General features: G+C 39.9%; 1 protein-coding gene across 2 annotated transcripts in view; it reads left to right on the top strand.

Annotated features, from left to right (window-relative positions):
- The window catches only part of tusc3 (tumor suppressor candidate 3), a 290240-nt gene that overhangs the window by 79807 nt on the left and 197063 nt on the right, over positions 1-13370 (top strand). For both annotated transcript variants that reach the window (XM_052041459.1, XM_052041470.1), the window contains exon 3: positions 9825-9942. In XM_052041459.1, the coding sequence (XP_051897419.1) occupies positions 9825-9942 (118 nt within the window). The remainder of the gene's footprint in view (positions 1-9824; positions 9943-13370) is intronic.

The raw sequence follows: 13370 nt of genomic DNA, 5'->3' as shown, positions 1-13370 counted from the left end.
ATTCACTTCACAGTGGTGTGCCTCCCCCCGTACAATAAATTTTCTACTGAGAAAGAGGTAGTCTTTTCCCTTCTGACACTTGTATCTCTTCCTGGCAATAACAAGGTCTATCGTGCAATCCTATTTTGACAGACATTCCCATCTCTAAGTCTGCTCTCTCATAGCAAAGCTGAAAGTTGTGTATAGTCGGAATCTGGATGGGATTCAGTCCTACAATGTAGGTGAAATGTTAGACCGCCCAAAAGACTGCTCATAAATGTCTTTCACATGCCATGTATACCTTCTCCACTGCTGTCAGTACCCTTGAAGCATATGCTGCTTGTCTACAGGACACTGATGTAGCTTCTGAAGTGGCAGCCACCTCAAAACTGAATGGTTTTCCTGGCTGCACAGCTTGGAGTGCTAACTTTAATTCATTCACTGCCCAGGTATGTGCTTCTGTCCATTTCCAGGATTTTCTCTTCTTAGTCAATTCATATTAAGGTTCAGCATTTCTTGCAAATTTTTTGTCCCGTCATTTTTCCACACTGTTGCTGACACCTTAACCTCCTGCTTTTTTGAGGTATCCTTTTACCAAGCTCTAATCATTTTCTTCAGTACCCACGCTTCCCCATGATCATCATCAACTGGCTCATACACTATCTCAATCATCTCTTGATTAAATGGATTAGAATGTGAGATTACCATCACTTTACAATTGCAATCTCAGATTGAATTGAGATTGCATTCTCAACCATCACTTGAGATTATCCCCTGTCATCTGATTCCATTGTCTTGGGTCATATACCACACTATAATACATCCATAGCCTATTCAAATAGGTCTCTGGATGATCCTCCAATCCTTGCCGGCACTTTGTTAGAGCTGCTGCTGCACCTCGAGCTCCCCTGCCCCTGATTCTCATGAATGCCTGGCCTGCTGAGTTCCTCCAGCATCACCGTGTTTTTCATCCAGATTCCAGCATCTGCAGTCCTTTGTTTCTTCACGTCATATGTACTTGCTCCACCAGTAGCACCAGGGCTTAACTTTTCCCTGATGTTTGGGCTGAGATATGCCAATAGTAAACTCTCCTTTTCCTCTTCATCCAACCCATGCAACTTTTATCAAATTGTTTATCTGATGTTACAGCACCGTCACATCTGTGGAACCATCCCATTTGGGTATTGCTTTCCTCATTGCAGACAATTGTGGAGCATCGGGGGGGGGGGGGGCGGCATGGAGGTGGTAGTATTTCTGTTTATTTCTTTAATCAATGTTGGACACTATCTAGTCACCGCCTAACAAATCCAATCATCCTGTATGTTTGCTTTCTAAATCATGCCATGTTGGTCGTATCTTAGAACCATTGTTCAATTCAACTCCACTGAGTCCACAGTTCATCTCTTACATCATCATTACAGTCTCCTCCAGTTTAATTAGCAAAATTCAGTCAAATGGCAGACGGTTCAACTGTTCCTGAACTGTGCTGATTGTAAAAACCCTGAAATGTTTTGGTTTATTAAGTGAGATTCAATTATTTTTTTTTAACCCGGATATTACTGACCTTAATTAAATATAATCTTTTTTTTATTCCCTCAGATATTTCTTAGAATTATAGTCATACAGTATAATCGTAAATATTTTTACACCCTTTCCAGTTTAATGACATCCTTCCTATAGCAGGATGACAAGAACTGTATGCAGTACTCAAAATTTGACCTTACCAACGTCTTGTACGGTGTGAATTTGTTTTAACTTTTACCTTAATTAATCTGTGTCCCAATATTCATTTTGCCTTTTGTAATTTTTTAAATTACTTAAAAATTAGGGCTTTTTAATTCCTAGTATACTATTTGTGCGAATTCCAGCTCAATCTGCTTCATGATATCACTATTCTCTGTTTCAAAAGATGCCCCTGACAGGTGTCTGACAGTAATTGACATGAGGAAAGGGGAATTCCATACAACTGTGATTGTTAGATCTTTGTGGCTAGCTTTCTTCAAGGCTGTTGGTGAGCTTATTAAGTGCTGCCTGATCTGTTGAATGCTTTTGGCATGTTTCTGTTTAACTTCAGGACTCCAAAATCTGAAGTATTCTTTATAATGCTGAATGAGTAAGCACAGATTTAGTAACAAATTTGCCATGCATACTTTAAAATGTATACATTTGAGCTAAATATACACACCAAATTCTATTGCTCCAGCCCCAACTAGTTAGCAGGGGCTATTCCAGAGCAAGGCCTTCATGTACCTTGGCTGATTCTTGCTGTATGAAGAAATAGGTGTTGATTTAGTGCAGAGGTTTTCAACCTGTGGTCCGCAAGCCAAGAAAAAAAAGTGGAAAGCCAACCTGTTACAAAGGCGTAGCTTACTTGCTTGCTCCAGTTTTCCACTATTCAGAAAATCGGCCATATCTATTCTATCTGTTATAGGCGATAATCTTAGAGACTTAGACGGTGTTCCCTTCTGGTAAGCTGCCGCTTAATATTCAATTTGTGTAGTCAGAGTAGTCAGTAGTGTTCACTGCTCACTGCTATTCTGTTGTGCACTGTAGTGTTAGCGAGACTGAGTGACGTTGTTGGTGTGCCTTAATAATATTGCTTATTTACCATGCATTTATGTCACAGTGACGTCACTGTTAAACGAAAAGTGCGCAAGTGTGTAAATTTTAGATTAGTTTTGATAATTTTGTTTATCTGTAATAGTAATTAAACTGTCCAGTGTGTGTTGCTGAGTATGGAGAAATTTCTGAAGAGAAAAGCTGACCAGAAACCGGAAGATTCTGATGACGAAGGGGATAAGGGTGACCGAAAGAGAAAACAACATAAGTACGGTCCAGAATATATTTCATATGGCTTCATTGCAGTGGGGACAAATGCGGACCAACCTCTCTGTGTTGTGTGTTTGCAAACACTGTCCAACGATGCAATGAAACCAGTGAAATTGAAGCCCCATTTAACAACAGTGCGTCCAGATATTGGCAGTAAGCCGAAGGAATATTTTGAGTGGCAAAAGGAGCTGTACCTCAAGCAGAAAGGCAAAATGACAGCCTTCGCCACTGTAAATGAGAAGGCTCTTCGCGATCATATTTGGTAGCATTACGAATAGCATGTTCCAGAAAGCCTCACACAATTGGAGAAGAGCTTATACTGCCTGCAACAGTAGATATGTGCGAAGTTGTACTGGGAAAAGAATCCAGTCAAAAACTGAAAGCCATTCCACTGTCTGATAACACAGTAAGCAGAAGAATTGGCGATATGGCGGAAGGTGTACAGAGCCAGCTGATAGCACGTCTTCAGCAAGTCAGATTTGCAATTCAGCTCGATGCAAGTACCAATGTTGCCAGTGCTGCGCAGTTGTTGGTTTATGTTCGATATTGCTGGGAAGGAGAGGCTTTGGAAGACTTTTTGTTTTGCAAGAGGCTCCCAGGGCGTACAACCGGTGAAGAACTTTTCCGTGTGCTTGACATTTTTTTTGTACAATCGGCATTGGCGTGGACACAGTGTATTGGAGTATGCACAGATGGTGCTGCCGCAATGACGGGACAGAAGTCGGGTCTAGTCGCACAAGTGAAAGAAGTAGCTCCACATGTAGCAGCAACCCACTGCATGATTCACCGTGAGGCTTTGGCTGCAAAGGATATGGATGAAAATCTTGCGGATGTGTTTTCCACGTGCATTAAAATCGTTAACTTTATCAAAGCCAGGCCGCTCAATCATCGTTTGTTTGAAAATATATGCCATGAAATGGAAGCAGAGCATAAGCATTTGTTGCTACATACAGAAGTCAGATAGCTGTCATGAGGCCACGTTGTGCAGCGTATATTTGAATTGCGAGATGAACTGCTCATTTTTCTAAATGAGCATAATGGATCTTTGGCACAGTTTTTGACAGATGAGATGTGGGTTGCCAGATTAGCTTATCTTGAAGATATTTTCAACATTTTGAACAGCTTAAATCTATCATTGCAAGGACCTGGCTCAAATGTCCTGAAAACGCATAACAAAATCAATGCCTTCCAGAAAAAACTCCGTGTCTGGAAGGGAAGATGCGAGCAAGGCGTCTATGATATGTTTCAGTTGCTGGCTGACTTTCTGACAGTGAACGAGACTAAGACAGAGGCCATTGCGAGCACCGTTTTGAACCATATTCAACAGCTGTCACATTATTTCCATGAGTATTTTGGCGACGATGACACGAGCATGTTTGATTGGATTCGAAATCCATTTGAATGCATGCTTACTGATTTAACTGGACGTGAATGAGAAGAATTGGCTGAACTGTCATCTGACAGGACTTTGCGTTTGCAGTTCAACCGAATGTCACTGTTGTCGTTCTGGATAGCATGTTCCCAGGAGTATCCACTGCTGTCCGGCAAAGCCGTCAATGTTCTGTTACCATTTGCAACCACTTACTTGTGCGAAATAGCATCTTCTGCAGTCACTGCCATGAAAACCAAATACAGATCAAGACTGAATATTGAGGATGACATACGCGTATGTTTGTCGCACATACCACCACGTTTGGACAAACTCTGCAGTGCAAAACAGGCACAACCTTCACATTGAACTGAACACTGAAAGACACTGCTGGTAATTATCGGTGATTGAAATAGTCACTATTTCAACAGGGCCTATGTGCAGTAATTTAAGTGTTGTATGCATGAATTATCGATTGTTTGATTTTGTGGGCTTTGGGGGTCCGCCATCTAACAAGGACATGTTCTGGGGGGCCGCAGCATGAAAAAGGTTGAAAACCACTGATTTAGTGTACTACAAATGAATCACTTGGCAAGCCAAAAGTGTAATAGAAAATGTTCAACAATTAAATTACCAACTTCGTCAGGTAATATCAGATGGATCACACAATAAATAAGCTTGAGAAAAATCCAACATCACCACTAATTAATATATTGCTTTTAAGTATAGGTAGCATAAAGATCTAATAGACTAAGATTATTTTATCAGTACACTAGATATTAAAATTTATGTGTGAAACTTTGATTGGACTGCTCATTTGTCAATTAGCTTTCAGTCTTGAAGCTTTCTGTCTCTAGCAAAATGAGCTGCAGATGCACTCAGCAGAAGATATGGCAGCAGGATATGTACAAAAACTGTTTCACTGCATTTTCAATATCTTAGTTGCTAAATGGTCTGACATATTTTTTCATTGTATAATGCAGATTTTTATTTATTTTTTTAGAAATAAGCACTCCTCTTAATACTAGTTTTCCATGTGCTGAGATAAACTTATGAGATGGTCCATGATTTGTAAGTTTTGGTTTAAAAAAATGCAACCATTTTTGAAAGCTTTTGAATTATAAATATGTTCTTTCTATTGCAGGTTCATTCAATTGTGCTAAAGTAACAAATAGAATGAAATTTTGGATAGAATTAGAACAAAAGTTGCTAGAAAAGCTCAGTCTGTCAGGAAGCAACTGTGCAGAAAGAAACAGAATTAACATTTCAGCTCAATGACCTTTCAGGAGAACTCAGAATACTTAATAAAAAAATCAAGTTACAAAAACACTGGGAGGATAGAGAGAATAATAGGAATGTCTGTGGTAGGGTGGAAACCAAAAGAGACTGAATGATGGCCTACCAATTTCTGTAATTTCATCTAATCCTACAAATCCTTGAAGTATCTTTGCTCCTCCAATTCTGACCTCATGAAAAATCCTGATTTTAATCCCGCCATCATTGTTAGCCAAGATGCTAAATTCTGGAATTTCTTTCCTTAACCTTTCTGTCTGTCTGTTTCTTCAAAATACATCTTAAAATTATCTGGTTTACTATGTTTCTGGTTAACTACTCCAGTTTCTCCATTCTGTGTTAAATTGTATTTGATATTGCTCCTCCAATCTACCTTTGGCCTTATTACTAAGTTAAAGGTGCAGTATAAATTCAAGCACTACATTCTTCTTGTAAATGTATACAGTCAATGATATATTAGTAGGTACTTTATAAAGTAGATATTTTGACCAATTTTTAAATCACAACTATAAGGTAACAAAAGAACTTGTGCAACTTTATCTCTGGGCTTTGAATTGGTGAAGAGTCCTGCTGGTCCAGAATTAATTACTAATAACATGTTAATACAATAGCATAAATTGAATGTAGAAAAGAATAACAATTTCCAAAATGATTCAATGTCACTAAACTTACAGGAGGGACATTCTCTGAAAACATACTTCTTTACAGCAGGATATATATTGAAACTATGTTACAGTTTATTTATTATAAATGCCAGAAGAAAGGAAATAAATGCAGAAAATGTTGGAAATATTCAGCAGGTGAAGGAATATCTGAATTGTTCTGATGAAATGTCAAAGACCTAAAACATTAACTGTTTTTCTCTCCAGAGATGTAGCCTGACCTGTTGAATATTTCTCCCAATGAACCTGATCAGGTGACAGATCTCTCAGTGGGCGAGCATTACAGGGATAGTAACCACAACTCCCCGACCTTTAGCATAGCCATGGACAAGGATGGGAGCAGACATTATGGGAAGATATTTAATTGGGACAGGGCAAATTACGATAAGGGGGGAAAAATGTGTGTGGAGGCGGAGGAGGTAAGGGATGTCCTGAATGAATACTTTGCTTCGGTGTCCACCATGGAGAGGGACTTAGACAAATGTGAGGTCAGCATAGAACAGGAAAGTGTGTTGGAACATGTCGAGGTTAAGAAAGAAGCAGTGATGGAGCTACTAAAAAGTATTAGGATAGATAAGTCCCCGGGGTCAGATAGGATATACCCCAGGTTCCTATGGGAAGCGAGGAAAGCAATTGCTGGGGCATTAACGATGATCTTTGCATCCTCCCTGGCCACAGGATTGGAGGATAGCAAATGTTGTTCCATTGTTCAAGAAAGGTAAAGGGGATAATCCTGGGAATTGTAGACCAGTGAGTCTTACGTCAGTAAACTATGGTGGGCAAACTATTGGAGAGGATTCTTAGGGACAGGGTTTATGAGCATATGGAGGAGTATAGTCTTATTAGGGATAGTCAGCATGGCTTTGTGAAAGGCAGGTTGTGCCTCACAAACCTAATAGAGTTTATCGAGGAAGTGACAAAACAAATTGATGAAGGTAGTGTGGTGGACGTGGTTTTAGCAAGGTGTTTGACAAGGTTCCCCATGGTTGGCTCATCCAGAGAATCATGAGGTATGGGATCCATGGAGAATTGGCTGTGTGCATTTGGAATTGGCTTGCCCACTGAAGACAGAGGGTGATAGAAGGAGACTATTCGACCTGGAGGTCGGTAACTCATGGTGTTCCGCAGGGATCTGTTTTGGGACCCCTGCTCTTTTGTGATTTTTACAAATGACTTGGATAAAGAAGTGAAAAGGTGGGTTGGTAAATTTACAGATGACATGAAGGTTGGTGGTGCAGAAGGTTGTCATAGGTTGCAATGGGATATAGACAGGATGCAGAGCTGGGCAGAGAAGTGGCAGATGGCTTTCAATCCAGAGAAATATGAAGTGATACACTTTGGAAGATGGAACTTGAAGGCAGAGTACAAGGTTAATGGCAGGGTTGTTAGCAATGGGGAGGAACAGAGAGATCTTGGGGTCCAAGTACATAGATCCCTCAAAGTTGCCATGCAAGTTGATAGGGTAGTTAAGAAGACATATGATGTGCTAGCCTTCATTAGCCAGGGGATTGTGTTCAAGAGCTGAGAGGTAATGTTGCAACACTATAAGACTTTGGTTAGACCACACTTGGAATATTGTGTTCACTTCTGGTCGCCACATTATAGGCAGGATGTGGAAGCTTTGGAGAGTGTGCAGAGGTGATTTACCAGGATGCTGAGAACATGTCTTATGAGGAGAGGTTGATCGAGTTAGGGCTTTTCTCTTTGAAGTGATGAAGGATGAGAGGTGACTTGTTAAGATTATGAGAGGCATCAACAGAGTGGACAGCCAGCACCTTTCACCCAGGGCAGTAATGGCCAATACTAGAGGTCATCTGTTTAAGGTGCATGGAGGAAAATTCAGGGGAGATGTCAGAGGTAGGTTTTTTACCCAGAGAGTGGTGGGTGCCTGGAATGCACTGCCAGGGGTGGTGGTAGGGACTGATACGATAGGGTCATTTAAGAAACTATTAGGTAGGCACATGGGTGAAAGAAAAATAGAGGGTTCTGGGAGGTGAAGGAGTGAGGGGGGATAGATTGATTGTGGATAAAGTTTATATAGATTGGCACAACATTGTGTGCTGAAGGGCCTGCACTGTACTGTTCTATGTTCATTTTCTGCTTCAGTGCATATTTCCAGCATCTGTAGTATTTTTTTGCTTTTTCATTACTATAAGAAAGGAACTGAAACTGTTTAGAATTTCAGAAAAGGCTTATTTCTTTCCTATTTAGACATGATATTATACCAATTGATGGATTATGATCCTTTTTTGTAAGTGTACCTACTGGTGAGTTGAAGTTGTTTGAAATCTAGTCAAATTGCTATTACTATTACCAAACAACAGAAAACAGGTACCAATCAAGACAAGCTTAATGATATAAAGAATATTAATTGTAAATACAAGTACACTGGGGCAAAATTTAAAAAAAATTAGGAAGACAAAGAGAGTGTATGAAAAACAATTGCCGATTAAAATCAAGGAAAACCCTAAGATGTTCAATAAATATGCAGAGGTTAAAAGGTTTAGAAAGTGAAGGGAAGGAATGCTCTTTCAGGCAACAAAATGGCAGCATGACAATGGAGGTTGAAGACATGTAAAGTTCTGAATGAATACTTTGCATCCACTTTCATGGAAGAGAGAGATGATATGGGCATCGACATTAGGGAAGAAAGGTGATGTTTGGAAATGATAAATGAAGAATTAAGGGGTATAGCATCTTCAAAAATGGATTGCGTTGCCAAGTTCAAATAAGTCTGGAAGCAAGGGAGGAAATAGAACCTCTAATTTCTGTTTTCCAATTCCCTTTGCCTCTGAAACATGGGAAAGCTACTGATGTTGCACTGTTGTTCAAGAAGATGAAAGAGATAGATCAAGTTACGACAAGCAAACCAGCTTTGTATAATAGTGGGCAATTTGTTGGAAAAAGTTCTGAGGGATTGTGTAAATCAATGTTTAGTGATCCACAGGTTAATTAAGGGCAGTCAGCATGGGCTTGTTGAGAAAAGGTTTTTTGATGAACTTATTGTTACCTTCACACAAAAAAAATGTGTATCAAAGAGAGTGGAGCATTATTGGCTGCAGCACAGAAAACAAGAGCAAAGAAATAATTCTGAAATTGTATGAAACATTAATTATGCTATAGCTAGAAATTGTACAATTTTGATTATCACGACAAGAGAGATGTGACGACATTGGAGAGGGTGCAGCAGAGATTTACAAGGATATTGGTACGGCTGCAAAATTATAGTTATGAGTAGAGACTATCTACATTGGAGTTGTTTTCAATGGAACAAATGAGACTGAGGTGAAATCTAATTGAAGTTTATAATATTACGACAATCATGAACAATATAATTAAAAGGTTTTGGCAGAGAGATTATTAACTAGGGTGTAAGTTAATTGTTAGAACTAGGAGGAAGTTTGAGGAGAATGTATTTTACTCAACAAGTATTGGGGGTCTGGAATTCACAGTCTGAAAGGGTGCCTGGTGGCGGAGACTTACACCACACTGAGCAGCACATTGATGACACATTGATAACCAGCAGGGTTATTGACCCAGAGCTGGAAGTGGGATTAACCTTAAGTCTATTTTTGGTTGCATGCACAGGATGGGCCAAATGGCCTGCTTTTGTGCCATAAGTTTTTGTGATTCAATATGTGCCTTTTTCAACTTGAGATTGATTTTGGTGTTTGGCACTTTTTTTTCTACAGACAGGCAAATGAAGAATATCAAGTGCTGGCAAATTCATGGCGGTATTCCTCTGCATTTTCTAATAAACTCTTCTTCACTGTGGTGGATTATGATGAAGGAGCAGACGTATTTCAACAGGTATGGATTTTGTTGTGCCCTGCAGTTCTCATCAGTTTTTGTGGTAACTTACAATGATTAAATTTCCAAATCCTGTTGCAGGTGTGATTGACACTGCAATGATATTATTAAGAAAAATTAATACCTAATTGAAAACAAGGGGGAGATATTCATACTGGCTATTTTGAGCCAAAAGACAGGGAAGTGTTGAAATCTAAGGCATGGATTGGTGGAAAATTTGGCCATGTGATGCATACCTAAATCAACCTTGTGTATTTTCAGGTGGGTTGTAAATACATAAACTATTCTATATTTCCTTCTGACATAGAAGGAGGCCATTCAGCCCCGTGAGTCCAAGCTGGCTCAAAGAGCAATCATATTTCCTACAGATTATACTTACAACCTATTCCCCCACACATCTTTGGGGTGTAGGAAGAAACCGGAGCACCAGGTGGAAACCCATACAATCACAGGGAGAATGTACAAACTTCACAGCACTGAAGGTCAGGTTTAAACCTGAGTCACTGGAGTTGTGAGGCAGCAGCTCTACTAGCCACTATCTTCCATGTGAAACATGGATGAGGTTTGTTTAATCAGCAAATCTAAGTCTCCAGTTAGAGGAGTTTTATGACAAACTTGGATACAAATGGGCATCACTTGACCTGTGCAAGGTTGTACCAAGTTTTTACCAGCATTTCTACTTGAGGTTTGTAAACAGATAGCCCCTCTCTCCTCATGCCAAAGGCTTGCTACTGACAAATTAATCACAGAACATGCCCTGGTTAATGAGTTGCATTCAATCACCAATTTTGTGCCTGAAGCTCAATGTTTTACAAAAGGATGCATTGGAATTAGAAAAAAGATGAGCAATACTTTCTGTGAAGAATTAATCTCTTTTTTTTTTGAATTAGTGTAGACATTCACCACCATGTTAAAATTTCTCTATATGTCAGTGATTCCAATGGAAATCTTTGCTATTACAATTAGAGTCGACAAGAATGCATGCATGCAACTGCCTTAGATATTCTCTTCAATATATTGGTGCTTGACAATGTAGTAAGTCATTTGAAAATTGTTTGCAAAGAAGTACTTTCAAAGGGTCCATTTTCTAATTACACAATAGTGTTCCCCCAGGATGCCACATTCAGGTTCTCCTGTGATGTGAACATAACTTTATGCCTTTTGTATATGTCCTCACAAACATCTCTTAAAATTTTTGAAAATGGACTGTTAGCAAAGACAACATCGATAAAAACTTTCTACACAGTGACTGCATAGTTTCTAGAATGTATTATCTTGACAAAGTGGTGGAAGCAGAACTAAGCATGGATTTTAGAAATGAATGGGATTATTTTTTGATCAAAAATATTTTCAAATTTACAGTGAAAAATGAGGGGACAGGACAGACTACAATGCTCTCATAGAGAGCTGGAACAGATTCATGGAGGCTGAATGGATCTTCATGTGATGGTCTTGCATCAAAACATGGGACAATTCTGATCCAAAATAAGCTTGAGGAACAGCACCTCAATTTCCATCTAGGCATTCTGCAGACCTTAGGACTAAATAATGAATTCAAGAATATCAAATAACTAGCCTTTCCTGTTTGTACCAGAACTGATATCTGATCCATCTGTAACATTAACTTAGTTTGTCTCACCACATTTGCTACTGGATCAGCGGATTATTTTCAGCATTCTCCTTTTTTCATATTTCCAGCAACTACTGTGTTTTGCTCCTTAGAGTTTCAACATTTTTTTCTCTTTCTACTGCCCTCATTTATCTTTCTCTGTTTACTGTCTTCCAGTCAGATCAGTTATGAACAGGAAACATTTATTTCCCTTTCTTAGATGGCACTGGAAGCAATTGTATAACCTGGTAACTTTGGTGTCCATCCTATCACAGACATTGTTCCTGTTCTCATCATCTCTCTCTAATATGTTTTCTCGCTTTTCTCGCTTGTTTTTTTCACTTTACTGGTTCATTGATTTGAAACGTTAACCCAGTTTCTTTCTCCAAAGTTGCTGCCTGATCTACCGAATATCCCCAGCATTTTCTGTTTTTATTTCCGGTGCAATTGAGTTGCTTCATTTTGTAGACAGAAAATGATCATTCCAATTAATCTTTAAAGCAAACTTAGTTCATGTAACCCCATTATTTCTTCTTGAAAAGAAAAGAAAATAATATTGAATGCCATTTTTTTATTTTGTGGTTGACAAGAGAGGTGGAACATCTAGTTAGGAGGGAGAAGGCAGCATAAATAAGGTTTAGGCAGCAAGGATCAGAAAGGTCTTTTGAGGAATATAAGGTAGCAAGGAAGGAACTTAAGAAGGGGACCTGAAAAGGCCTTGGTGAGTAGGGTTAAGGAAAAACCCCAAGGCATTTTTCACTTATATGAAGAGCAGAAGGATGACAGGAGGAAAGGTAGGAATGATTAGGGATAAAGATGGGAAAATATGCCTGGAAGCTGTGGAAGTGGGTGAGGTCCTTAATGAATACTTCCCTTCAGGATTCACCAAGGAGAGGGGCCTTGATGACGCTGAGGACAGTGTTGGTGAGGTTAATGTTCTAGAGCATGTTGATATTAAGACAGAGGATGTGTTAGAGCTGTTAAAAAATATTAGGACAGATAAGTCCACAGTGCCTGATGGAATATTCCCCAGGCTACTCCGTGAGGCGAGGGAGGAGATTGCTGAGCCTTTGGCTAGGCTCTTTGAGTCCTCGTTGTCCACGGGAATGGTACTGGAGGATTGGAGGGTGGCAAATGTTGTCCCCTTATTCAGAAAAGGTAGTTGGGATAGTCCAGGGAATTATAGACCAGTGAGCCTTATGTCTGTGGTGGGCAAGCTGTTGGAAAGGATTCTTAGAGGTAGGATCTATGGGCATTTAGAGAATCATGGTCTGATCAGGGATAGCCAGCATGGCTTTGTGAAGGGCAGATCATGTCTCACAAGCCTGATAGGGTTCTTTGAGGAGGTGACCAGACAGATTGATGAGGGTAGTGCAGTAGACTCGGTCTACATGGATTTTAGTAAGGCATTTGACAAGATTCCACATGGTGGGCTTCTTCAGAAGGTCAGAGAGTGTGGGATCCAGGGAGGCTTGACCATGTGGATTCAGAATTGGCTTGCCTGTAGAAAGCAGAGGGTTGTGGTGGAGGGAGTGCATTCAGATTGGAGGGCTGTGACTAGCGGTGTCCCACAAGGATCAGTTCTGGAACCTCTACTTTTTGTGATTTTTATTAATGACTTGGATGAGGGGGTAGAAGGATGGGTTGGCAAGTTTGCAGATGACACAAAGGTTGGTGGTGTTGTGGATAGTGCAGAGGATTGTCGAAGATTGCAGAGGGACATTGATAGGATGCAGAGCTGGGCTGAGAAGTGGCAGATGGAGTTCAATCTGGAGAAATGTGAGGTGGTACACTTTGGAAGGACAAACTCCAAGGCAGA

This window comes from Pristis pectinata, chromosome 2 (assembly GCF_009764475.1).
Source record: "Pristis pectinata isolate sPriPec2 chromosome 2, sPriPec2.1.pri, whole genome shotgun sequence".
Classification (NCBI taxonomy): Eukaryota; Metazoa; Chordata; class Chondrichthyes; order Rhinopristiformes; family Pristidae; genus Pristis; species Pristis pectinata.
This window is presented reverse-complemented; position numbering and strand designations above follow the sequence as displayed.